This window comes from Sodiomyces alkalinus, assembly GCF_003711515.1.
Source record: "Sodiomyces alkalinus F11 unplaced genomic scaffold SODALscaffold_1, whole genome shotgun sequence".
Taxonomy (NCBI): Eukaryota; Fungi; Ascomycota; class Sordariomycetes; order Glomerellales; family Plectosphaerellaceae; genus Sodiomyces; species Sodiomyces alkalinus.
Window position 1 is genome coordinate 4384807 of NW_021167079.1, and position 23725 is coordinate 4408531.

General features: G+C 53.9%; 10 protein-coding genes across 10 annotated transcripts; 6 read left to right on the forward strand and 4 right to left on the reverse strand.

The window, feature by feature from the left end:
• Nucleotides 1-200: 200 nt before the first annotated feature.
• On the forward strand, nucleotides 201-2194 carry SODALDRAFT_326990 (hypothetical protein). Its single transcript, XM_028610311.1, has 2 exons — nucleotides 201-1188; nucleotides 1316-2194. Exons 1-2 carry the CDS (start codon nucleotides 378-380, stop codon nucleotides 1774-1776), a joined length of 1272 nt encoding a protein of 423 aa, XP_028470638.1. The 5' UTR covers nucleotides 201-377; the 3' UTR covers nucleotides 1777-2194.
• SODALDRAFT_355023 (hypothetical protein) lies at nucleotides 2037-2876 on the reverse strand (the record flags this gene model as incomplete). The annotated part of the gene is made up of 4 exons (XM_028613774.1): nucleotides 2037-2076; nucleotides 2461-2529; nucleotides 2602-2634; nucleotides 2731-2876. 4 exons carry the CDS (start codon nucleotides 2874-2876, stop codon nucleotides 2037-2039), a joined length of 288 nt encoding a protein of 95 aa, XP_028470639.1.
• A 117-nt stretch (nucleotides 2877-2993) lies between these two features.
• SODALDRAFT_268194 (guanine nucleotide-binding protein alpha-1 subunit) lies at nucleotides 2994-4334 on the reverse strand (the record flags this gene model as incomplete). Its single annotated transcript, XM_028607597.1, has 4 exons — nucleotides 2994-3037; nucleotides 3127-3683; nucleotides 3754-4096; nucleotides 4217-4334. The coding sequence occupies 4 exons, from the start codon at nucleotides 4332-4334 to the stop codon at nucleotides 2994-2996; spliced, it is 1062 nt and encodes a 353-aa protein (XP_028470640.1).
• Nucleotides 4335-4925: 591 nt separating this feature from the next.
• SODALDRAFT_355025 (hypothetical protein) lies at nucleotides 4926-6145 on the forward strand (the record flags this gene model as incomplete). Its single annotated transcript, XM_028613775.1, has 8 exons — nucleotides 4926-5087; nucleotides 5172-5191; nucleotides 5271-5339; nucleotides 5406-5464; nucleotides 5495-5688; nucleotides 5736-5804; nucleotides 5865-5924; nucleotides 5984-6145. The coding sequence occupies 8 exons, from the start codon at nucleotides 4926-4928 to the stop codon at nucleotides 6143-6145; spliced, it is 795 nt and encodes a 264-aa protein (XP_028470641.1).
• Nucleotides 6146-6153: 8 nt separating this feature from the next.
• On the reverse strand, nucleotides 6154-8657 carry SODALDRAFT_375090 (hypothetical protein; the record flags this gene model as incomplete). Its single annotated transcript, XM_028614730.1, has 13 exons — nucleotides 6154-6213; nucleotides 6355-6401; nucleotides 6634-6688; nucleotides 6768-6780; nucleotides 6876-6894; nucleotides 7338-7375; nucleotides 7433-7477; nucleotides 7578-7663; nucleotides 7765-7822; nucleotides 7965-8221; nucleotides 8299-8332; nucleotides 8378-8463; nucleotides 8586-8657. The coding sequence occupies 13 exons, from the start codon at nucleotides 8655-8657 to the stop codon at nucleotides 6169-6171; spliced, it is 855 nt and encodes a 284-aa protein (XP_028470642.1). The 3' UTR covers nucleotides 6154-6168.
• Nucleotides 8658-8792: 135 nt separating this feature from the next.
• Nucleotides 8793-9927, forward strand: SODALDRAFT_342103 (DUF1771-domain-containing protein; the record flags this gene model as incomplete). Its single annotated transcript, XM_028613071.1, has 3 exons — nucleotides 8793-8960; nucleotides 9171-9277; nucleotides 9382-9927. The coding sequence occupies exons 1-3, from the start codon at nucleotides 8927-8929 to the stop codon at nucleotides 9925-9927; spliced, it is 687 nt and encodes a 228-aa protein (XP_028470643.1). The 5' UTR covers nucleotides 8793-8926.
• An 802-nt stretch (nucleotides 9928-10729) lies between these two features.
• On the forward strand, nucleotides 10730-11157 carry SODALDRAFT_269463 (hypothetical protein; the record flags this gene model as incomplete). Its single annotated transcript, XM_028607661.1, has 2 exons — nucleotides 10730-10798; nucleotides 10969-11157. Coding segments are annotated over 2 exons (258 nt in total), but the record flags the coding sequence as incomplete, so codon positions are not given.
• A 616-nt stretch (nucleotides 11158-11773) lies between these two features.
• On the reverse strand, nucleotides 11774-17500 carry SODALDRAFT_288420 (hypothetical protein; the record flags this gene model as incomplete). The annotated part of the gene is made up of 4 exons (XM_028608600.1): nucleotides 11774-13184; nucleotides 13244-16372; nucleotides 16426-17335; nucleotides 17430-17500. The coding sequence occupies 4 exons, from the start codon at nucleotides 17498-17500 to the stop codon at nucleotides 11817-11819; spliced, it is 5478 nt and encodes a 1825-aa protein (XP_028470645.1). The 3' UTR covers nucleotides 11774-11816.
• Nucleotides 17501-18046: 546 nt separating this feature from the next.
• Nucleotides 18047-20440, forward strand: SODALDRAFT_326994 (indole-3-glycerol phosphate synthase). Its single transcript, XM_028610312.1, has one exon. It carries the CDS (start codon nucleotides 18084-18086, stop codon nucleotides 20400-20402), a length of 2319 nt encoding a protein of 772 aa, XP_028470646.1. The 5' UTR covers nucleotides 18047-18083; the 3' UTR covers nucleotides 20403-20440.
• A 1181-nt stretch (nucleotides 20441-21621) lies between these two features.
• On the forward strand, nucleotides 21622-23621 carry SODALDRAFT_392255 (hypothetical protein; the record flags this gene model as incomplete). The annotated part of the gene is made up of 5 exons (XM_028615254.1): nucleotides 21622-21811; nucleotides 22228-22431; nucleotides 22529-22635; nucleotides 22748-22990; nucleotides 23109-23621. The coding sequence occupies 5 exons, from the start codon at nucleotides 21622-21624 to the stop codon at nucleotides 23322-23324; spliced, it is 960 nt and encodes a 319-aa protein (XP_028470647.1). The 3' UTR covers nucleotides 23325-23621.
• Nucleotides 23622-23725: the final 104 nt, after the last annotated feature.

The following is a 23725-nucleotide window of genomic DNA, read 5'->3' on the forward strand; positions in this document are numbered from 1 at the left end:
CTCCTCCAGATACTTCGTACGAGTCGACCTCTATCCATTCGGAGTACGATACGCAACTAAGGTACCGAACCAAGTACCCATCGTGACATCGAGGACACCGAGTCGAAGCTTAGTCATCGAACCACAACCCAAGTCGAGTCTTCCCCGTTCCCAGCGGGACGAGTAAGATTACGGTACTTTGTCCCACAAATTCGGTGGACGGTGAATCCAGAGTGTTTCCTTCATGATCATCAACAACATCAAAGCGTCGGTCCGTCACCACCTGTTGACGATTTCCAGCTGATGGCAGCTGCCTCCCTCCATCACTTCGAAGCTCGAGGTTTCAAGAATTATTGCTTCTCTTAGCTTTCATTTCAGTCTATTCCCCCCTTCTCTCGATGTCTGGCCGAGGCACCGCTATCTCTCGTCCACGCGGTCGGCCTGCCAAAGTCACAAAGCCTCCCATTGGCGCCGGTCGAGGACGCGGAAATCGCCCATCGGTCGGGGCAGACCAACTCCAGGTCCAGCTAGCTCGAGCCGACGATGAACACCACGCCGGCAGCCAGCCGCCCGTGGTAAAGCACGACCATTTGGCGGACGAAGAGGAGGACGATGGGCAAGAGGACGCGTCGCACGCGCACCCTCATCAGCCACAGCACCAGCAATTTGATATTGGCGCGTCGGCCTCCCCCCACGCCATGCTCCCCAACGGTCAAGGGCAACAACCGGGCGGGCACCAAACTGCCGACGCCGACATTCATCCCGACCTCCAGAACCTAGTCCCTGGTGCCCATACAGGTGCCAGCCAGCAGCCCCAACAACCTCAGCAGCCGCAGCAGGGATTCGCCATGGAAGCTCCCATGGAAGCTCCCATGGACACCCCCACCACACGAACCGCCATGGAAATGGCCCAAGAGAGCGGTTACCCAGAACTCCTTATCGATAGCGCTCTCGCGAAACGTCTAACTGACGTTCCCGGCGAGCGCCTAGCCGTCCAGCGTCGCCAGGACCAAGTCCTCAACCTCAAGCGCCGCAGCAACGTGGAGGCGCTACTTGCCCAAGTATCGGGCCAAGAGGCGCACAGTCCCTGCAAGAGTTGCCATAAAGGATACGGTCCTTGGAGCGGCTGCATTGTGGTGAGCGGCCAGATGTGCGGGAGTTGCGCAAATTGCTGGTTCAACGCCAGTGGTTCGCGGTGTTCGTTCCACGGTAAGCTCGCACACCCCCCCTGTACTACCTAAACCAATGCGCCAACCGGCCTGGTGGCTTCGCAGGAAGGGGAAAAGGTGGTTCGCTGACGCTTCGCCCTTTTTCTTTTTCCGTCTTTGTCAAATAGAAACGAACCTCCCCCAGGCACAACAGCACATTCCTGCCATCCAGCTGCAGCAGGCCGCAGGCGCGGCCGGCGCCTTCGCCATCCCAGCTGCAGCCTTAGCCGTCCAGACGCAGCTCCAGCAACAGCTCGCGCCGCAGACCCATCCCGGTTTCGCCCCCGGCGGCCTCGACCAGTACGTGCGCGTCATTCTCGGCCGCGCCATGGTCGAAGCACGCGCCGACGACCCGCACATGCGCTTCCAGTTTCGCATCGAGACGGCCGCGCGCCAGCTCGCCCTGGCGACGGCCGAGTACAACGACTTCTTGGCCCAGGAGCAGCAGGACCATGAACAACAACAACAACAACAACAACAGGCACAGGCACAGGCAGACGGTGGCGGGCCCGGCGCGGGTCAGCAGGGCGCTCCCCGGAGTAATAACGGACCTGATGCGACGACGCGGGATGGCGAGGGAGGCGACTAAGAATGGCTCACGGCATCTAGTTCCGAGTGAGGATTGGGATCGGTACCGCCCGGGGTATTAATTTTTTATGTCAACTATTTCGGTATACCTGGCAGCACAGGACGGAGAAATGGAAGGAAGCGGGACTCGTTTCTTCTTGTCCGTCGACAAGGGAGCGAGGCGTGTATGAAATTAAACTACTTGCACCATCTTGGTTTACCTTCCATGGACTGTCTGGAATTCGTCGTTTCATTGGGTACTAAGGGGGAGTTTGGCAGGACTCAGAGGGTTCTCACAAGCTGGTCTTCAATCCTTCCGTATCTGGCTGGGTCATTGTCGTCCCTCTTTCAGGCCGCCTCGATCGAACAGAATGACGAGATAAATGAATAGGCAGAAGATAAATATTATATGGGCTAGCCGATAGGCAACGGCGCGTACTGTCTTAAGAAAAGAGTACAACGACGTGCCAGCACCATCAGTGAATGCATGTCAGGAGAGGATATCGTGCCCATTCTTATCGTCCGGAATTCGGCTTGTGATACATCTCAGAAGAATATTAAACAGATAAAATTCCCTTATATTGGAGGGTGACAACATAGGATTCTTACAAGTATGATACGCGTAGAGACATGAGATAGGAAAAGAGACTTTGTCGTAATTAAACAGGATATAAACCCCCATCCGCCCATCCTCGCGTCCCTCCACACTCTCTGAAATGCAATTTCGGGCATCATACATGTCCGCAACGCGTCGGCTGCATCGCGGCCCATCTCCCTGACGACCAATGGTCCACGTTGCATCTGTCGTGCTCTAGCGCGCTTTCGCCGTAGCACTACTCGAACACACTTCGGATTTCCAACGGCGACCAATGCCGTTTTGCTTTGTAGAAAACATCGCACAAAATACCATCCTTATCCCTCGACAAGGGTCGACCAAAAAAAGAGACAGGAAAAAAAAAGCCGAGAACCCAAAAACCTGCCGCCTGCTCCAGAAGGACAAAATGGCGAAGGGGATAAGCTGGTGATGGGCGGGGACGCCTGTGTGATACCGAAGAAAGATCCAAGTGTCGTAGAGAAAGGAGTCTTGGGGAATCCGTCGGGGTGCGCCTTTTTGGCCGTCATCGGGAGCAAGGCGGAATCATGAGCCGACCCCGGGGACCATCTATAGCCAAAGCCGTGCATGCCATTACGAATGAAGTAAAGGGTATTTATGGAGAGGAAAAATGAGAGGCATCGCGATCAAATCAGGCCGCAGTTACGAAGGTTTTCTTGGATGATGATGTCTGTGAGGCGAGCGAGCGTGTCAGCAAAAAATACCACTAGACAATGCCTTGAGGAAGAAAAAAAAAACTGAACAGCAAACGAGACTCACCGTTGACAGCCGCCATGACGAAGCGGATCTGAGTGGTATCCGTTGCGCAGGTGAAGTGGGTGTAGATCTGCTTTTGCTCATGCTGGTTCAAGCTGATGAAGCGATCGAGAATGTAGCTGCATGCCGCAGTATAGTCATCGCCGCCCTCGTAGTCGGGGAAGTAGTTCTTCATGGGGCTGATGGGTAGCTTCTCCTTGAACCTGTCGATCTTATTCAAGAAAAGGATGATGGATGTCTTGATGAACCACCTTGAGTTGCAGATGGAGTCGAAGAGGGTCAGAGCCTCCTGCATCCGGTTCACGGTCTCGTCTTCGAACAGAAGCTGGTCGTACTCGGAAATGGCCACGAGGAAAAGGATGGTTGTGACGTTCTCGAAGCAGTGAATCCACTTCTTTCGCTCGGATCGCTGACCACCGACGTCGAACATGCGATAGGTAAGATCGCCAATGATGAAGGTCGTTTCCGTAATACCAGTCGTCTTGACACGCGACCTGAGCACATCTTGGTCGTTCGGCATGTAGTCGGGGGTGGCAATTCGGACAATGTTATCGAAGTAACTGCGAGAGGTGGTTAGCGGACAAGCCAACCGAGGGAGCAAGAGCGTGTGGTTGGTGGTGAGCGACTTACTATCTTGCCGAGTCGTTCAGCTGGTATTCCCTAGACCGCTTGAAGCACTCCTGAACGCCACGATCCTTCCAGAGGGCTTCGATGGCACTGCCAACCTCGGGGGGAAGGACGTCGCCTTCGATCTGGGCCGGCTGCATGAAGATGGTCTGGACGTGGTACTCCATGCGCTGGTCCTCAAGGGGCAGCTCCAGAGACTCCATGGCCTCGAGAATAACACGCATCGACTGGACGGTATTGCTGAAAATGATCTCCTTGAAAGATTCGCGCTCGTCGCGGGAGTAGCCGCCCTCGTGGATCAGCTTCATTTGCTTCAGGATGGTCGACTTTCCGGATTCACCAGCACCTGCGAAACGCGTCAACAGGCTGCGCCAAGATCCCAAACCATCTCTCTCCCAGGCATGCGTTGGTCTTCGCGCCCGCGGGATGCACAGCGGAGCATATATAGGGCTCAGGAGCTACTTACCCAGAAGAAGCATCTTAATCTCATTACGCTGCATCATCTTGTCCCTCTTGAGCTGGTTCTCAATCTCCTCATTCCGGGCCTTGCCCTCCTTGTCCTCCGTGCTCATTCCGCAACCCATTGTGGCGGGTTTTTGTCGCGAAATAGAATAAAACCCGGGCGATTATGACAGAAAGGAGCGGCAGCCGAGATGTAAAATGGATCGTCGAATAATTCGGAAGTACGACGCGCAACCAGTCCTATAGGTACGTTAGATTCGTGGACGTGTCAGCAAACGTTTTGCCCGGGCAGTAGCGCACAAGTAGAATGATGACTGAATTGCCGCCGGTACGGAAAGATGGAGACTGCTGGGGAGACACGAGGTATGTGGAAAAGGGGGGGGCCGGGAAACTGCTGGGAAGAAACGGCTGTCGGTAAAGTGGGAGAGGAGAGTGTGCGGTGACTTACCAATTTATCCGTCTTGAACCAGACGACGCGTTCAATTGACGATAATTTTCTAGCGAAAAAGAAAAAAAGGAAAATAACGAAGCGAAAAACAAGGAGAGACACAAAGCGAAGTCGTGGGCGGTTTGGGCGAAGTGAAGGTCAGGAATGGGATGCAACGGGTGTTGGGGGTTGGGAATGAGGAAAAAGGGCGAAGGGGGCTTGGGGGGGTTCGTTTAATGCGGGTGGAGAGGAAACGGGGGCAGGAAAGGCAAGGGGGACGGGCGGGATGGAGGGTGCTTGTGAAGAGAGCGAATGGGAGATGCCTCGTTCAGACTGGGTGCAGCTGGAAGTGGCCGGGGGGGTGATCCTGGAGTGTTGCCTGGGTACTTGGGAAGTGGGCTTCCTGAAGGGGCCACCTGCTGGCCTGCACAATTTTCGTTTTCGGAAAGTACCAGGCATAGTGCGAGTCTCAAGTATGTACTTCGTACAACCACACAGTATAAAGAGCGCGTGTTTTCACAGCAACCTCTAGGGCGCTGAGCCTCTGATACGGTAGATAAGGTAGTATTGAATCTCGATGCTTTTGGCGGGCGGTGAGCTACGGAGTATTCGTACACTGGCACGGACACAGTGCGGGATACGTCCTCACAACTCGGGCACTGACCAGCTGCCGCGGCTCCGAAATCACAACTCGTCTAGCGTGTGGGGACCTGCGCCGTTCATTCAATGGTGCGACTTATCCTAAAGCGATGTCTGGGCTCTCCAGAGCCCTGACTAATGCGCAAGCCCCCCTGCGCCGATGCAAGGTCGCTTTTCAGTACCGGAGTTTGCGATCCTCCAAAGCATCTCATTGAGAACCGATCTGGTGCGCCAACGACGATGCATCGGGTTTCGAATATGACATTGATACGATGTGTTTCTCGACGATCAAAATCTGGGACGACCATGCCAGGTTTAATTCTTTCTCCCTGTTCTCTGCCGGCGAGGTTCAGCCCATACTGTCCGTCTCTGGCGTTACCAGCTGCGGGGAGCGGTGGCTGCTAATATTGGTACAACGTATCGGGTTTCTTCAATTATCCGTACTGTTGTTGGCCAGCGATTCTTCCGGCATATTGGTTCCAAGAGGATGCTGCGGATCAACTCTCTTGCATATGTGCTCACTGCCGTCCGTCCGTAAATAGCCTCACCCTCTCGAATCTCTCGAACTCATTGGTCATCCTCCGAGAATCCTTTCGTGAAGATGGAGGTGGGGGTTGAAAAGGGCTGCATCCACTACGTCAATCTGGTAAGTCGTTGTTTTGCCGTGGCCTGTATCTCCCCGTCGGGAGACTGGTCATTTCTCAGTTACCTAGGCGGTTTCAATATTTCGTTGTTGCCTCACTCGTCATGGGATGGGCACCTACAAGGCTTACGGCTCGGACATTTTGCGACAAGCCCTGTCGCAGTATCCGTGAGTTCTTATGGCGTCATATTGAAAAGAACCAGGAAGCGCCCGCCGTCCTGTAAAATCCCCGCTACAAAAGCCCGTCTCACCCATCCTCGTGTGGGAGCATCTGATCGTAAGCGCGGCATTTCTGAGTTGCCAACCAGGGAAAAGACAGATGTCTCGCAAGGTACCCCGCGCTGGGAACAATGCCTTTCTCCAAGTGGATTATCTCAACCCGACCTTATTAGCTGTATTAATAAATGGCATCGAGCTTGTTTGCCTCTTTCACTCGATGGGCGAGTCCGTTTGTCCTGCCGTTGACCGGCTCCACGTCCGCTTATGTACAGTCAAACAAGTGCTTATTGCTGTCCGTACACGTACTGCCCCTCATCCATCATTGATGAAACGGTTCAACGGTACCCCCGTCTAACGCAAGAGGACGAGGGCTAACTACTTCGTCGTCTCTGCCAAAGGCCACTCTTTTCACTAACTGCGAAGTAAATGGTGTCACGGTAGGATTCCGTGAGTTTTAGACATGCAAAGGTATTAAGGAGCCGTCAGGCCAGACAGGGTCCGGCATTTGGAATGTGTCTGTCTGCTCCGATCTGCTGGAGGGCCTGCGTCTAAGACATGACCGCTGGGCCTCCGAAGCACAAACCCCAGAACATACCTAATAAACAAGACAAGGTCCCGTTTTGTCACAACAAGCGCTTTGCTGGTGGGCTGTTGCGTGCATCTGCTTTTGCAACTGGGCGCTACTCGCCGCAAATGTCTTAGTTCCCTCAATTTATGAGTAGAAGACGGAGTCACCGGTGCTCCGATCTAGACTCTGGTTGGCGAGGTGTGTGTGTTCTCGAGAGGGTCAGGTATCTTCAGTCTCAATCCTCAGTTCTCACCTTTATAATACTGTATGTACCTTACATAACAATGCGATTTCCAGAGACTGTAACTTCGTGCGCATCCGTACATTGATGCACTGAGTACGGAGTAGATAATACATAGTACTGGACAGTGCGGGCCGACCGTTGTGCTAGCGTTCTCCATAAGGTAAGATCCGGGGGAGCCCGCTGTGATGCTCCGTACACTAGTTCGGTCGCCAGGGTATCGTATCCGTAGATCGCAACACTGAAGTAAGGTACCCTGTACTCCGTAGGTACTTTGAACCTTCGCACTTTGTACCTTTTCTGCAAGCGGGTGTACGGAGTAGGAGTAAGTGGGTCGTCTGGAAAATTACCCCCTCGCAATTTTTTGTGATACGGAGGATCTGCTCACCGGAGCAGAACCAAGACTCTTTTCGTCGACTGCCGACGCTGCACACAAGAACACATTTAATGATTGATTTTGCTCTGTCATTCTTCCAGACGAACCTGTCTCCAAATAAGGGGGAGGAAAAGCTAGAGAAGAGGTGAAATCTAAGTGTGATGTATGGACAGTACTTTGCCTAGCGCGAACCCAAGCACGGAAAGCCCGGTTTTCTTCACGATGGGCCATCGAACCGATACGATAGATTACTCCATAAATTGATGGATGGTGCTTCCCCCCATCCACCCGAGCTCGACGCCAGCCAAATAGTGCACAGATGTGCGTCCAGTCCCCGGCTGCAAGTGAATACTGGCGAAATGACGGCAATTTGGCGTTTGGAGAGGTACAGAGGCCGCTAGCTCACTAGTATGGCGCCGGGCGGCGCGCTATTTCTCACCAGGAACTGGGGAGCCACATGGCGGTTGCCGTTATGTACGAGGTCCTTCACGGACTTCCTGATGATTACTCAGTCTCGATACCAGTAATAATCGGAAGGCACTTCCGTACTAGGTAAGGCACGGCACCAGGAGATCGACCTTCGCGTATCAAAGGTAAGGTACGTTAGGTATCATATTTAGAACACCGGAGGTCCTGGACGTATTGCAGTCGCGCCACTCCCTTCCAATGTAACCATCAAGGTCCTCTCGAGATTTGAGCCTACCAAGGTGATTGATGCTACAGTACCCTTCGTAAGATCGGACGGAGGCGTCAGCATACTTTCGTAGAAGCTGCTGATCCGTCTCGGCGTGGTATCCGAATCGGTATAGAGACGATGCGATATCACGTGCTGACCCGAGCCAAAACCGACCAGGATCATTTCTAGCAATAACGATGCCTACCATTGACGCTGATGGCTTGGGTCCCGTCATTCAAATCTTATTGGTTTCCCTCAGCTCATTTCCGTTCCAGACAGGCATGGCATTGTCTGGACAATGAGCTTCCCCTTCCAGAAGACGCTATGGGTTCTGGCTCGTCATCAGAGTTCGTTCCCCTTTGTCATGGATGCAAACGCGTGTTTCGGGAGGAAGATCAGGACGTCTCGCATAGGAGACTGAACCCCTGCTGTAACGCATCCCCTGACGAAGGGGAAATGCTTCTAGAAGAGTGAGGAAGGGGGTTCCCAGGCACTACCACGGCAAATATGGTTTCAAGACACCAAGAGACGAAAGGCCTGCTTGCAGAGAGTAAACATACCTACCTTAGTCATTCGAGCTTTACAGATGGCGATTCTTGAAAGACATTTTGCCGGAATGTGGCGTCTGTAGAAGTGACTCCGAAGGTACGTGACATTGTAGAAATTACCTATTCTACGTGTATAATTTCTCCGTAGCCCCCAGCATGGAAAAAGGGGCAAGGCTGAAAGGTGTGGGCACCGCCACCAACGCCACCAACGCCACCATTCCGGGGACGACAAGTCGGTCTGCGAGGAACGGACCTCATCGCCCCTTTTTCGGTGTCCCAAGTCAATACTGCGGAGAGTAAGAGCGAGCACGCTTATCACTTCCTTTGGGTACTAGGGAGAACCCAATATTCTTACGTGCTCCTCTCGTCCGGCTAATATGGCTATTCCTATGCAGCGTCTCGGCGGTCGCGGTACGCTTTGCAACATTTCCTTCCCTTTTGTCATCTTCCAAATGCCTTAGTCCTAGCCCGTATGGAGTGATTGTCCGCGTCATATCCGTAGGGCAATCGCAGGTCCACAGGTCCGAATCAAGCGCACGGGCAGGGGCGGCACTCAACTGCTGGACTCTCGCGTCTCGGGCTTCTACGTGGAGCGGCTGTCAAGCTAACACCTATTGACAGCCTTCGCGCACACTGACAGCGACGACGACGAGACGGAGCGCGAATATGACCGCCTCCGCGACCTAGCTCGCCAGGAAGCGCAAAGGCGCAACGCATGCTTCGAGCGCGTATGTCCATTACTTCAACTCACTGCAGCCCCGCCGTCATCACCGTCTTGCCGCCCTGACACCGTCTAATTCCCATCATGTTCTCACTGACCAAGCTCAACTAGTCCCAAGAGGCATACAAGGCGGGCGATGGCGCCGCGGCCAAGGAGCTGTCCAACGAGGGCAAGCGGCACGCGGCCCAAATGGACGCCTACAACCAGCAGGCGTCCGACTTTATCTTCCGCGCCAACAACGCCCCCGGCGAGGTCGGCGAGGACGAGATCGACCTCCACGGCCAGTTCGTCGAGGAGGCAGAGCGCATCCTGGAGGCACGTGTCCACGCCGACCGCCGGAGGGGAGCCTCGCACCTGTATGCCATCGTCGGCAAGGGCAACCACAGCGCCAACGGCGTGCAGCGCATCAGGCCTGCCGTCGAGCGCCTCTGTGGTGAACTCGGTCTGCGCTACGCCACGGACGAAGATAACACGGGACGCATCCTGATCAACCTCCAGGGCGGTGAGGCCGTCATGCCTCCTCCCGGCCAGCAGCAGTCTCATCATCACCCTGGCCATGGCGGGCACCAGCAACCGCAGCAAGGAGAAGACGACGGGCCCAGTTTACTGGGCTTGCTTGTACGCAAGCTGGAAAAGAATTGCTGTATCGTCATGTAAATGCAATCTATCTCATTTTTTATGGGTTTGTTTTATTCTTTTTTTTTTTTTTTTTTTTTTTTTTACCCCCCCGTGCTCAACCCTGCCTCAACAGTGGGCGTTGGGAGAAATGTCGGAATTCGTTGGATATGTCAAAGGGATGGCCCAATTACCTTGTTTAGCTGTTCTGCGGAGTACTTGGGCGAAAGCAGTCGAGGTTTGTACCTTAAGGTAGATGGATAGCTCTGCAAATCAACGGTTGAAGCGTGGAGCTTTTACCTGAGGTCGTTCTGGGCCCAGCCAAGCGAGTTTGAGTCGCGTACCTTCCAGTAGCCAGGGGTCAACGAAGGCCGCCGACGTGCGATCGGACCGGTGATTATTTGTCCACGAGAAAACCCCTTCGCCGCAGGGCAGAGAAATATAATGCCAGCCAAGCCAATCTCCGAACAAAAGCTTTCTTCTTGTCGCAATTTCTGCTCAAAAATACTTTACCCAACCTGGCCCGGAGGAATGTATGTCATCAGATCAAGGTTTCGTACCTGGTGGATAAGGTAGGTAAGGTTCCTTGATCTGTATGCTTACGTAATGTTCAAGGTGTGTCGCTACGCGGTCGGAGAAAAAAAGCTTCAAGCAGCTCGTCGTCCAAACTGCAATACGCAACGACGACCATCAACACCATCAATCCTCATCCCTCCCACACACGCATTTACAACTCCAAATCAGAAACGATGGACGGGTGCGTCTTCTCCCATATTTGATGTGCTTCTTGCGCCCTTCACTATCCAGCCGATTTTGCTAACAAGGACTCACCGGTGAAATCAGCTTGAACAAGCAAGAAGAAACCCTGCTCCAGCAGCGCCTCCAGAAGCGTCAGATGAAGGAGTTCCTGACCGTAAGCCGTACCTCGCTTGTCAAACACGCCTCCCGCTCCCCTTGCTCTGGACTTGGTCTCCGCGGATGGAGACACGCTTCTCGTCCAAAGCCCTCCCCTCCGTCCAATTCATGCACTAGCTTCTTCTTCATGTGGTCGCAAGCTAATCTCGGTGCTTCCACGAACAACAGATCTACAGCAACTTGGTTGACTCCTGCTTTTCTTCGTGCGTCGACGACTTCACATCCAAGACCCTCGCCTCCCGGGAGTCAGGCTGCATCTCCCGCTGCATCCAGAAACAGATGGCCGCGCAACAACGCGTGGGAGAGCGTTTCCAGGAACTCAATGCCGAGATGACTGCCAAGATGCAGAGTCAGTAATCTTTTTTCTGCGGCTCCTTATTTCACGATACGCAAGCAGGTACTATTACTGCATGATAAACACCGAGAGGGACGGGCACTGGGATGATTAAGGCGTGTCTGTGTTCTCCGTTTTCCCGTCGACAACATTATCGACGCTGTACAACAAAACCAAATGCTAGGGGGGTGGATGAAGTGAATGGTCACAGAGACGAGAAGGAGACCTGGCAGGTTTCTTGAATCGTCTTGACTCGACCCCTAAAATAACAGGGCGGCCGATCATTCCGACTTGTACCATATCAACGGAAAGGACAATCAGGCATAGAACTCTTCTATTTATTGTATCTGATACATCTATAACCTATCATGTTTCCAATTACCGTCCCAGTGTTACCGACTCCCAACTTGCGCCATTACACTGGATCGACTCACGTGTAGAGAACATGGTTTACGCCACAAGAAACCCTAGGTTATCATCGTGACACTCGAGCACCAGGGCTACGTGGCTAAGTAAGGTAAGGTGGGTACGCAGGTCGTTGCATGAACCTCTTGACGGCTATTGCTGAAAATAAACACGTTGTTCAACGCCCCCCCTCCGGGACACCGTTTTATTTCTAAACAAATTCCCGTTCCCATCCGTGACCGGGCAAGCCACCAAAATTCCCTCGGCTCCCGAACGCTCATTCCAAGTCTTCGCTCAAGACATCCCTCGCAGTTTCAAGCTGCGAAATAACCCTCGCCTCGAGCAAGTTGCTGGGACCGCCCTCATCCGCAGTCGCCCCACCGTTCCCGTTCCCCGTCGTCATCCCCCGCCACTCCACCTCGCGCTGCCCCAAGGGTAGGAGCCGCTCCTTCAACAGTTTGCGGCTGGCAAGCCAAAAGTCCACGTTCTCCAGCATCGACGCCGCATCCCACTGCACCCCGGGGATGTCCCGACTGTTGTTGACGCGCAGGGCGGCGATGACCTTGGTGAGGAGGGCGAGCGAGTGGATCTCCGACACGGCAAGCAGCGTCACGTAATGGGGTCCCTCGCGGGACGCCGTGCGGCTGGCGCCGGGGGCTTCGAAGCGCTCCACGCTCGTCTTGAGGAGGTGGGGGAATTGGTTCAGCACGTAGGCGACCTCGGGCGCCACCGTGCCGCCAAGCACGGTCAGGAGGTTGAGCAACAGCGGCAGGACGCCCTTCGCCCAGATGCTGTAGCACCGTTGAGCGCCAACGACCTCCGAGAAAGGCGAGACGATGCCTTTCCGCATCAAGTTCGTAATGTTCGCCGATGTCAAGTGGCTCAGCAGACCATCGGCCGCCAGCTGTTCCGCCACCATGGGAAGCGTCGAGAGTTCCAGGAGGAAGAGCAAGCTGAGCTCGCCGTAGATGGGGTCGCCATCGACTGTCAGTTTATCGGACCAGGAGAACAGCGCCGTAGCTGCGTGCATAACGTCATACGAAGCCATGATGTTCAGAATCTGTGTTTGACACTGATCCAGCCCCGGCATGCGAAGGGAGGCTTGGAGAATGGCCGTCAGTAGGGCCAGATCCTGCGGCGCCACCGCTGCCTCCGACTCATGCACCAGCGTCACCAGCGTTCTGAAGCCTTTGGCCACCACGTTGGCAAGGAGGTTCAGAATCGTCTGTGTCAAGGCAGGCGACGACCCATTCGCCCCCAAGCTGGGTGCCTCGGGCCCGTCCTTTCTGTCGGCTAGACGGAGCCTCAAAACAATGTATACTGTTTTGAGGATGGTGCGGTAGTACTCGATCGAGTCGGCTCCAAACGGATCTTGAATGGCACCAAGCACACCGAAGAGGCTGCCCAGGAGTTTATACACGTCTTGCGGCGTTATGGGGCTCCCGACAAGGCGCTTGAGGAGCATCAATGCTAGGTTGGCTCGATCCTCGACGATCCTCAAGAAGATGTTCTCGGGACCCTGCACCGACTGATTGGCGTCTAGACACTGCAGCGCAACTTGAAGCATCTGCTTATGAACTGTCTCGTTATCTGGAAGGCAGCTGTTTAACTCGAGAAGCAAGAACTCCCATGCATGGAACAGCGACTAGATTACGGTTAGCCAAGTTTTCGCGCATTTCCGGTAGTCAGGAAGGAAATACTCACAATCTGTGCGTCAACGAGGGATAAGTTGGCATTGGCAATGGCCATCTCGTTCCGGAACCCATCGTCTCGCCGCCCATGCCAACCAGGATCGAAATCGAGCATCTCGTTCGCACGATCCAGGGCATAGAAGTACTCCTTTCCGAGCTCGCGGGGCTCCAGTAATGTCCGCTTGAGGCTGTCCAACGACACGCAGGGGTATTTAGACGAGAAATTTCTAGCAAAATTGTTGTGAAGTGAGTTGTTGTAGCTGGCAACCTCAACGCCATCTCGCAGATAATAGTCGAGGTCGCTGATGAGACTGTTCGCCAGTTCTTTCGAGTGACCCATCTGGCGCTGGTGATATAGTTGCATGGCAAAAATATCTGCAACATAGGCGGCCATTTTGGCTTCCAGTGCGGCTCTTGTAGTATCGGATTTGGCGACAACTGAGGCGGTCTTCAGATCCTTGATGAAGCGGCGCAGCGAGGCAAAGTAAGACGACTCTTTCCGCATGCTGAATATCGTCCATGGCCAGTTATTCTGTGCCGAGGCAACAAAGTCTAGGACCCGTAGAGCTTCAGACCTGTCCAGTTCGTTGATCGACTCCAGTTTGGCCAACGCCGTCTGGAAAACAGACTTCGACACTGCCGCCGAAGAGCCATTGTCCCCATTCTGTGCGTCCCTGGGAGTCCTCCCAGTGAGCAGACAGTTCGACATCCATTGCTGGCGGTTCTGTACAATGATGCTGAAGAAACGCCACGTATCCTGAACCTCGGAAGGTAGTAGAAACGGCTTCCCCAACCTTGACAGAAGTTGAAGGAATGCCCGTGAAAGCAGAGGTCCAAGGTAACCAAACAGGGACCGGGGATCGCCACTGACCGTGGCAGCATTGAGAACGAGAGCTCCAAGTAGCGACATGGCTGGGCGCTTGAACTCCTCATCTGCTGCGATCAACCTGGCGAAAAGGGGAGTCGCTTTGAATAAGTACGTCTCGAATGCGGCCGACGACCGCTCGAGGAGGGCAGCAACACGCAACAGAGACGTGGCAAGATTCATTGTCGAGATCACTTGTCCTCGGATAGCATGGAGCTTGCCGGCGTAAAGTGTCGAGTCCGGGATTTGGAGGCCGGAAATCCAGGTCCCGAGTAGGGCTTGGAATCTGAGAGAACCACTAGAAGCGGCCAGGAAGGACTCGACAACGTAGTCAGCTGCTGGCTGCAGACAGGTAGTGAGGGACTGTGGGTCGTGATGACCCCCCATGGCATAGGCGTCGATCATGAGTCTGTCCATAAGAGGAACGAGGGTCTTCATCAACAGTGTCTGGTGCACTTCCGAAGGAAACCGCCAGGTTGCGGAGCTCTCAAAAATATCGACGGCAGCTTGGGCGATCGCAAGGGTCACGGTCGCCAGGATTTTGTCCGCAACACCGACCCAGACGTTGTTTGACACCTTCTGGCGTCCGACAAGCTTGTCGCCTGACTTCCGCTGAGCTGCGCTCTTCATCACGCTGCCCACGAGGCTGGAGAAGAGTCGTACTGTAGACAAGAGAAACTCGAACCGGTCAGGTGAAAGATCGAGGTTTCCCACGAGCCTCGCCAACTTGCCCGCCCGCGACTCAGAGTTCAAAAGCTCGCACCGCGCCATGTAAGCCCAAACCCGAGTGGGACATAGAGGTAACACTGAGTCCAGGAATTGGACGCATGCATGTAATACCAGGATTCCGGGCCCATCGGCGGTTGCCTGGTCGTCTTGCATGTGGATATCCATGATATTGCACACAACTGAGATGATATCTTTGCTGCCTGAGGTGTATTTGCTCACATCTTCGAGCAGCTCAAGGCCCGGCTTGGGCACTGCCTCCCCTCGGAGACCTCGCTTGCGGGACTTGAGAGTCTCTGCCTGGAGGAGAGTTGCCAACAACGAGATAGCTTCGGCGGCGTCCTCAGGTGACATGTTTTCGAGCTCGGACTGATAGTTCTCAGGTGAGAGATACACCTCCAGTCGTTTGCCGAGGAATGCAAGCGCCGAGTGCTCGTATTCTAAAAGTGCGACCCTCCCCGTATCAGTAACGAAGCGCCCATAGGTCCCGGCAGGAATTCTGAGAGCGTCCTCCTCGCGGGCAATGCGTCCTCGACTGGAGATAGAGGCCACAAGAGGAATGTCGGCGAGCAAGCGGAAAGTGTTCGTGTTTTCCTCCTCCTGGGCGAGTTCAAAGTCTTGGAAGTCGTCTGGTAGGACAAAGGTGAGAGAGGGTGTTTTGCGGAGGATGTTGACGACGACATCGGCACTTTCGTCAGTCGCAGAAGGACTGGCAAGCGCGCGGGAAAAGTTCAAGAAGGGCAAGAACTCGAAGGGATAACGACTAAAGGCCGGATATAAGTAACACTCCAGAGCGGTTGTGTCTTGGAGAACGTTGTAAGCCACATCGGGTGATGGACGAGAGCTGCTTGGAGAGAGGTCGAGATCCCAGTAGCCCTGTCCAACTGAGAGGATGGAGAGGAGGGCAGTGACCGGATCTGATTGATAGCCCACAGGAGGATACGTTGCCTTCAAGAAGTCGATGAAGGTAAGTCGTATTCGGGAAGCTACCGAGGACGAAAAGCTGCCCTGATTCGGGTCGCAGGCAGCCACTGTCATCTGAGATAGGACATCGTATAAGCCACCTTGCGATGTAACAGCTTGTGCGAGGCTTTCAATGACGTGAGTGTCATCTTTCAGGCCAGAAGCAACGAGAAAACCATCAAAGGGCAACCCGTCTAGTGAAACAATGCTCCCCGCCGAAAGCCGACGGCCTGAGCTGGGTCGTAGCAGCGCCCCTGACTCGAAGGTTTCCTGTGACTTCTGGTTCTGCAGGGTGTCTCTCTTTTCCGACCGCTCGCTATGGGACACGACCATACGGTGCGAGATGACGGCCCAGGCAAAGATGACGGGGCTCTGGCTCTCACAGCCGGCTCCAGCTGCGGTGAGAATGGCATCATGGATCTTGCCCAGAACCTCTGGCGAGCTCAAGTACGGGTTGTTCTCCTCGGGGTGCAGGTCTACTTCTTGCGCCAAGAAGGCCATTGACCTTGTTGGGTTCAGCAGCCTCAAGCATATCGCGCATATTAAGATTTGGATAGGCAAAACCAGAGAATTGATGCTTTCGTGCACCTGTTTCCATGTAAGCTGAGGAAGTTCATATGGAGGATTGGCATCACCCTTACCAGAGTAATCCCATTCAAGAAAACGTAAGCCTCCATCAAGCTGAACCATTCCATCACTGTCTCGGGCGCAGCGAACGAATCGGATGTGCGGTCGAGAGCTTGGAAGATAACTGAAAGGGTATGGACAAGTTCCGTAAGCAGGGTCCGCTGCCAATTCAGATCTGTGTCTTCTGCCTGAAGACTGTTGTCGTTGATTTCCTTCTCGAAACCGTTCGCGAGGCTGTCGATAATCCGCGTGAGCGCCTTCATATTATTTGCAATAAGAGTCTCGTCCGAACTGGACGGATCTCCCAGGGAAGGGTAGGACGGCTCGGAGGAATTTCGACCAGACGTGATTTGTTTTGCTTCACTGCATAATGTCTCGCCGTGGATCAAGTCTGCCGTCATAACAAGGTAACGACGTTCGGAGAGGTAGGTCTGAAAGATGCGCAATCGTCGTGCCTCCTCCGTTCCGAAGTCCGCCCATATCGCATCGGCATCCCTCGTGGCTCCCGGTATCGGGACTAGGCTCGAAGACTGCGCGTTACTAACCCCAACGGCTTCTTGTAGGTTTATGGCATCTTGAATGGACAGGGGTCCGGTAAGCTGACTGGCAGGTCTCGACTGGCACTCGACAATGACAACTCGGAGCGCGGATACGAGGTTAATGTTGGCGGCCTTGCTCAGCCAGGTTGCGTCTGCTTTGATGACGTTGGTGTCATAATGTTCATTTTTTGTAGGAGTAACGTGAATGGCAGCGGTCCGAGTTTCAAAGTCGGATTTCGTCGTATCGCTCGGCGCCGCGAAGGCTAAGCTTGGGTCTTGAAGGAGGGATCGAACATGGTCGTCCGCGAGGAATTGTGCAAGGGTCTCGGTATGGCGAAGCGCCCCGGAGCTATCTGTCAAAGCTGCAGCAACAAGTTTCCAGGAGCTGGGTTGAGGAATGTTAGTAGAATTGTTCGTATGGGCCAAAAGCAAACAAACGACGGGACTTGAAAGCGATGGAAAAACTAAGGACCACGAACAGAATGACAGTGTCGCCCTTCAGGCATTCTTCCACAGGGGGGAAGTAAAGTCGATCCGACACTGGAGCCATTGCCGCCGTGCTCGAGTGCGTGCGATGCAGCCTAGAAGGGAGGTTGACTGCATCAGGCACTGGGGCTAGGAAGAAAAAGCAGGTTGGCAGGCAGGACGCGGATCGTCGCGCATGAAGCTGTTGCTTGGTGTTGAAGCTTGGTAAAATGTACGAAGTACAAGGTACTTCCACTCTTCTGCTAGCAATTACCATACCCAGGTCTAAATAAGGTACCGATGTTTTGCCGTTACGCTTACCAAGACATCAACGGTGGAACTGTCGTGCCCCCGATTACGGAGCTCTGGGGCTACACCTTCCGAGAAGTGCCTATCAAAAATGAGTTTTGAGACACATATTGACACTGTAATTGGGTGGAGTTCCAATACAAATACACACAGTAAAATCTACGTAGACACTGTAGGAGACACACCAACTTTCGCCTTCAAGTGCTGACTCACCCGCCAGCGACCCCCTTCCTCTCACGATTGTTAGTGTAGGTATATTCTCCCCCTCAAATCTCTCTCACTGTCGTCAAACAGGAGAGCCTTCAGCACCATCAACCAACCACCCGAGCGTTGTCGTGGCGAGCTAGGCCGACTTCACCATGCCCTCCTCTTCCGGCACCGATATCATTGACCACTCGCCCCATCATCCAGACCCTGCGCCGCCAATCCCTTCAGCCTCCAACCTCATCCTTATTGACAACTACGACTCGTTCACGTGGAATGTCTACCAGTACCTCATCCTCGAGGGCGCGACCGTCACTGTCTACAGAAACGACAAGATGACGCTCGAGGAGCTTATCGGCAAAAACCCCACCCAGCTAATCATCAGCCCTGGTCCTGGTCACCCCGCCACCGACTCGGGCGTCAGCCGTGATGCAATCCGGCACTTTGCTGGCAAGATCCCCGTCTTCGGTGTCTGCATGGGCCAGCAGTGCATCTTTGATGTTTACGGAGGAGAGGTTGGGTCTGCTGGCGAGTGGCTGCACGGAAAGACGTCCCCTCTGACCCATGATGGCAAGGGTGTCTACGCCGGTCTCGGCCAAGGTCTCCCCGTCACCCGATATCATTCCCTCGCTGGCACCCACGTCACCCTCCCAAGCTGTCTGGAAGTGACATCCTGGGTGTCCAAGCCTGACGGCTCACCTGGCGTCATTCAGGGAGTGAGGCATCGAGAATACACCATCGAGGGAGTTCAGTTTCATCCGGAGAGTATTCTCACAGCCGAGGGACGGACTATGCTGAAAAACTTTCTGCATATGCAGGGTGGCACATGGGAGGAAAATGCTCGCCTTCAGAAGCTGTCTGGGACCAACGGTGCTCCTGGCTCGGCCCCGGCCCCTGCGCCTCCCCCTTCCGGCAAGAAAAACAATATTCTGCAGCAGATATACGCCCGTCGAAGGGAGGCTGTCGCTGCCCAGAAACAGGTTCCTTCACAAAGGTTTGCCGACCTGCAAGCCACTTACGACTTGAACGGTGCACCACCCCAAGTCCCCTTGGTCGAGCGTCTGCGTCAGACCCCGTTCGATGTTGCGCTCATGGCCGAGATAAAGCGTGCCTCCCCATCAAAGGGCATCTTCGACCTCAGCATCAGTGCACCGACCCAGGCCCTGAAGTATGCCTTGGCTGGGGCCAGCGTCATTTCGGTCCTCACCGAGCCCGATTGGTTCAAGGGCAGCATTGAGGATCTCAGGGCTGTCAGGCAAGTGTTGAACGGCATGCCCAACAGGCCAGCCATCCTCAGGAAAGAGTTCATTTTCGAAGAGTATCAGATTCTGGAGGCCAGACTAGCCGGTGCTGACACGGTATTGCTCATTGTGAAGATGCTCAGCGCCGAAGAGCTGGAGAGGCTGTACAAGTACTCCTTGTCGCTCAGTATGGAGCCGCTTGTTGAAGTGCAGAATGCGGAGGAGATGACAGCAGCCCTCGAGCTGGGGTCCAAGGTCATCGGCGTAAACAACCGGAACCTCGAGAGCTTCGAGGTCGACATGAACACGACGAGCCGGCTACGAAGCATGGTGCCGGAGAACACCATCATTTGCGCCCTGAGTGGCATTAACACCTATCAGGATGTCACGCTGTGCAAAAACGACGGTGTGAACGCCGTCCTTGTGGGCGAGGCCATCATGAGGGCACCAGATGCCAGCAAGTTCATTCGGCAGCTGTGTTCTGGATCAGATGCTGGACCCGATCGAGAAAAGCCGCAGCCGCTCCTCACGAAGATTTGCGGCACCAGGTCCGCCGAGGCCGCGCTGGAGGCTGCAAAGGCGGGCGCCGATTTTGTAGGCGTCTGCTTGGTTCCCGGGGCGAAACGATGTATCTCCGACGAGACTGCCATGGCCATATCAGAGGCCATCCATTCTTACACATCGTCAAATTCGGGGGCTGAAGATGCAGTAGATATTATCCCCGCGACGGGCGCTGTCGATTACTTCGCTGGTGCACTCAGGAGACTACCCAGGCGGCGGCCTTTGCTTGCCGGCATCTTCCAGAACCAACCGTTAGACGAGGTCTTGGAGAAACAGAAGCGCTTCAATCTGGACATGGTTCAGCTCCATGGGGATGAGCCGGTGGAGTGGGCAAGTCAGATCCCTGTCCCCGTCATTCGCTGCTTCAAACCTGGCCAGGTAGGAGTCGGCCTACGTGGCTACCATACTCTGCCCCTATTGGATTCCGGCGCCGGATCTGGGAAGCTGCTAGATGTGTCGAGCGTCAAGGAGACGCTGGCCAAGGACCCTGAACTTCGGGTTATCCTGGCCGGTGGGCTGAACCCCGATAACGTAGTGGAAGCTGTTCGCGCAGTGTGTGAGTTTGGGGGGAGGGTTGTCGGCGTGGATGTCAGCAGCGGTGTTGAGGAAGATGGGAAACAGAGTCTGGAGAAAATCAGGGCATTTGTCGAGGCAGCGAAGAGCTACCGGTAGGGTTAGAGAATTTACGGGTAGTTTCAAATGGTTGTACTTGTTCCACGACAGTCGTAGTTGTCCATCAGCGTCTCTGATTTTGCTTGCCAGTGCTTTCTCATCGGCAATGTGGCTTTGTCTCTGACTTCCATCGTGATTTTTCGTCTACCATGAGCACCTCGGGTCGTCATCCCCCACTGGCCGCCTTCCATTTCAGATCTTTATAGGATGATATTTCCACCTTGAGTATCTTTGTCCAGTTATGCCCAACGAGACCGCATTGACAGTAACAGAATAAACTACTCACTCTCTTGCTGCGACGACTTTTTGGGCAACTGGTTTCGATTATCCTAAGCTTCTACTTGGTGTATATCATTTGCTAGATATACCTCATCTGCTGCGTCTTTTCTCGGAAAGTCTCTCTACCGTGGTCGTGTCGTCGTGGACAGACCACGTACCTCCTAGCCACGAGCACTCCGGGCCTTCTAGGCGTAGACCAGACATGATGTCTTCAGCTTCGTCTCATTTATTGTAGGTCAGACTCTAGGAATCCAATTTCGATCTGCGAGAAAGCTGCAGTTGGCGCAAACAGCCAAATATTTGGTACGGTTTCTTGGGAGTACTTTCTCTCGCCGGTTTGTGCCTTCTTGTCTGGAAGGCTTGGGGTCTGCGCAACTTCACATATCTCGGAAGTCTACACCATCCTTCTCTTGCAGTCTCTTGCAGCTTTTTCTGGGCCTTCCTTATAACTAGTTGCTGGTGGTTCCCGTCTTGAGGCCTAGCCTGGAAGGAGGTAAACCTCGGATCGAGAATTTGTCGAACGCCTCCTTTTCGAATATCTACGGCAATTCCCTGGCAGTTGCCTTCATCCGCGCCTTGGCTAAGTGACCTTACTCTCTATCGTTGGTGCTGGTGTGGTTGAACCAGTTTCAAGACTCTTTCTTCACGGTGTCCTTGCCTTGAAATCGGGGGTCCTCAACCGCTTCCTGCTACACCTCGACTGCTGGTGTACCCTAGACATCATACCAGGCTACATCGCCAACTCGAGTCCAGGCTCTCAGTATTTCAATGGATAAAGAATCCAAGTATAGTTCTTTCAACCACGTCCAGATGTACTAGTCAACATATACTAGGGCCCAAATATTCTCCCATATAGACAGTCAAACTTAAGTCAGAAGATCTCCAAAATCGCCGCCATATTCCCTCTGGACAAAGGAGGTCCTTTATATAAGGAGTCAACATGGTCAGAGGAATCTTTAAGAACTTGGTCATTGCCACAGCGGCGCCTATGCCTGACCAATTCACAGATGAGAACCTCAACTCATGGATAACGCAGCGGAAGGGCAGATTTACCAAGGACTTGGATGATTCGGTCACTCACCTTCTATGCACAACAGAACAGTACAAGTCTCGCAACAAGATACCACGCAGTAAGCAGATATTCTCCATGCTTCCCTCACTATGTTGTCTCTTTGTCTTTATGTGAAGGTTGTTCTCTTGCAGCTGTTAATTTCTACATGCCCCCCTGACTCTTGGCACATTCAGTTCACAGCTTCTCGGCCCCCACGAGTCGTCTTCACACATAACTGATTTTGGAGAGACCGTCATGACCTTTAGTGTGTCCCAAATAGGACGCGGGTCCAATATGTTTACCTCCTTCCCTTATACTCGGAGATAAAATCTCGTAAATAATACCCTGCCTCATAATTCAGACTTATCTGCCTCCCGTACACTTGCTTCCACAAGTTCCTCTTCCACCCTGGAGCTTGGACTTTAAGCCCTCGTCCATATTGCTGTGCTTATATAGCAGTGGCTGATTATTATACTTCTTGTTGTCTCATCTCAGTGAAGGAAGCTCTGCTCAGGAAGAAGCTTCGCATCGTCCATCTGGACTGGCTTGACTTCTCCTGTAACCGAAATCGCAAGCTCCCGGAAAAGGACTTCAACTTCCAGGCCCTTCGAGACGAGGAGAAGGCTCAGAAGAGACTACTCATGGCGAAAACCAAGGCCAAGAAGAACCTTGCCATGGGCGAGAGGTGGATCAATCCTGGTGAGCACCCCGTGGCATGAAGCCCCGCCCCTATTCCCGAATTCCAACCCATTTGGCAGCGGCCTTGTGTAGAATGTCCAAACTTACCAGTTCGCAGACTTGTACACCACTTTTGTGGACAAGTATAACTTCGAGTACAAGGCCGAGCTGGCGCGGACTACCCAGGACGAGTTTGGTACTGACCACGAGAAATACGTCTTGCATGTGAGTCTGCCCCACGGATATCTGCAACCAGATAGATCAGTGCAGTGCAAGAGGAGTTGCGATGCAACATGGCCAGATTGAAGGTGTGCAATGTCTGACTCGGACCATCTAGCTCTTCCAGTCCAACGCCAAACCGAGACTCTACTGGTTCGCCGCCAAAATGTACAAAAAGACGGAGGGCAAGTGCTGGCGAGAGGCCGGCATCCATCGGCCTCGTGACTGCTCCGGCTCCTTCAAGTCGGAGCTTGCCAGTTTCAAGGCTTTCTTCAAACTGAAGACGGGTATCGACTGGTGTGACAGAATCTGGAAGGCTGGCACTCGTGTCGACGGCTACCACTTTCAGTATAGGCCCCCCGTAAGTCCACACACAGCGTCCCCTCATCCCCAGGTCACTGTATCGTGTGGTTCCAGGGCGGATTGCATCCCTGAAGATGCGATAAAGAATGTTCGCTGACCTTTTGCTGCGTGGAAAGACCGGCGGTAAGCCTGTTGGCGGATCCCTCGCTAACGGGTGGACTGTCGAAGAGTGCTGGGTTCAGAATCGCGAGCTTCGTTTGCTGTACCAGGAACTGTTCGGCGACGAGTACGACGAGTCTCTGGACCAGAATGGAGGCCAGGGTCCAAGTGGCCACGATGGTCAATCTGGCTCCAACACCACTTCGCACTGGCCGGATCAACAGTGGTGTTGATCCGAGCATCCTGCTCCAGGGCCTCACAACAGCCAACAAGGCGATCGAGACCGGGCCCAACGAACCAGCAGTGACAGGTGGGAAGGACGTCGCACGTCGTATCAACAGTGCTTATACCATACGCACGACGACCATGATGATGTGTATGACATCTAAAGAACCCGTCATCCGAGAGTGAAACCCGGATCAGGAATCCATGAGCTCTTCGATACCTTTCCTCTCTTGCTTTTTTCTTCCTCTTTAGCTACTTCTCCATAGCACAGTTCAGAAACCGAGGAAAGGGAGAACTCATATATCGCAATGTCCTGAAGAAGGCCCTCCGCGTGAACCCATTTTGTCCAGTTCGCCTATGCTGTGCAAGGAACCCATCCCTTGCGCCGATCGCTCCCAATGCCATTCAT

Bases quoted from the DNA above. Each gene is read 5' to 3' on its own strand.
- SODALDRAFT_326990 (XM_028610311.1), top strand. From the start codon at position 378: ATGTCTGGCCGAGGCACCGCTATCTCTCGTCCACGCGGTCGGCCTGCC. The intron at 1,189-1,315 runs GTAAGCTCGCAC...TTTGTCAAATAG, and splicing joins TTCGCGGTGTTCGTTCCACG to AAACGAACCTCCCCCAGGCA.
- SODALDRAFT_326994 (XM_028610312.1), top strand. From the start codon at position 18,084: ATGCCCTCCTCTTCCGGCACCGATATCATTGACCACTCGCCCCATCAT.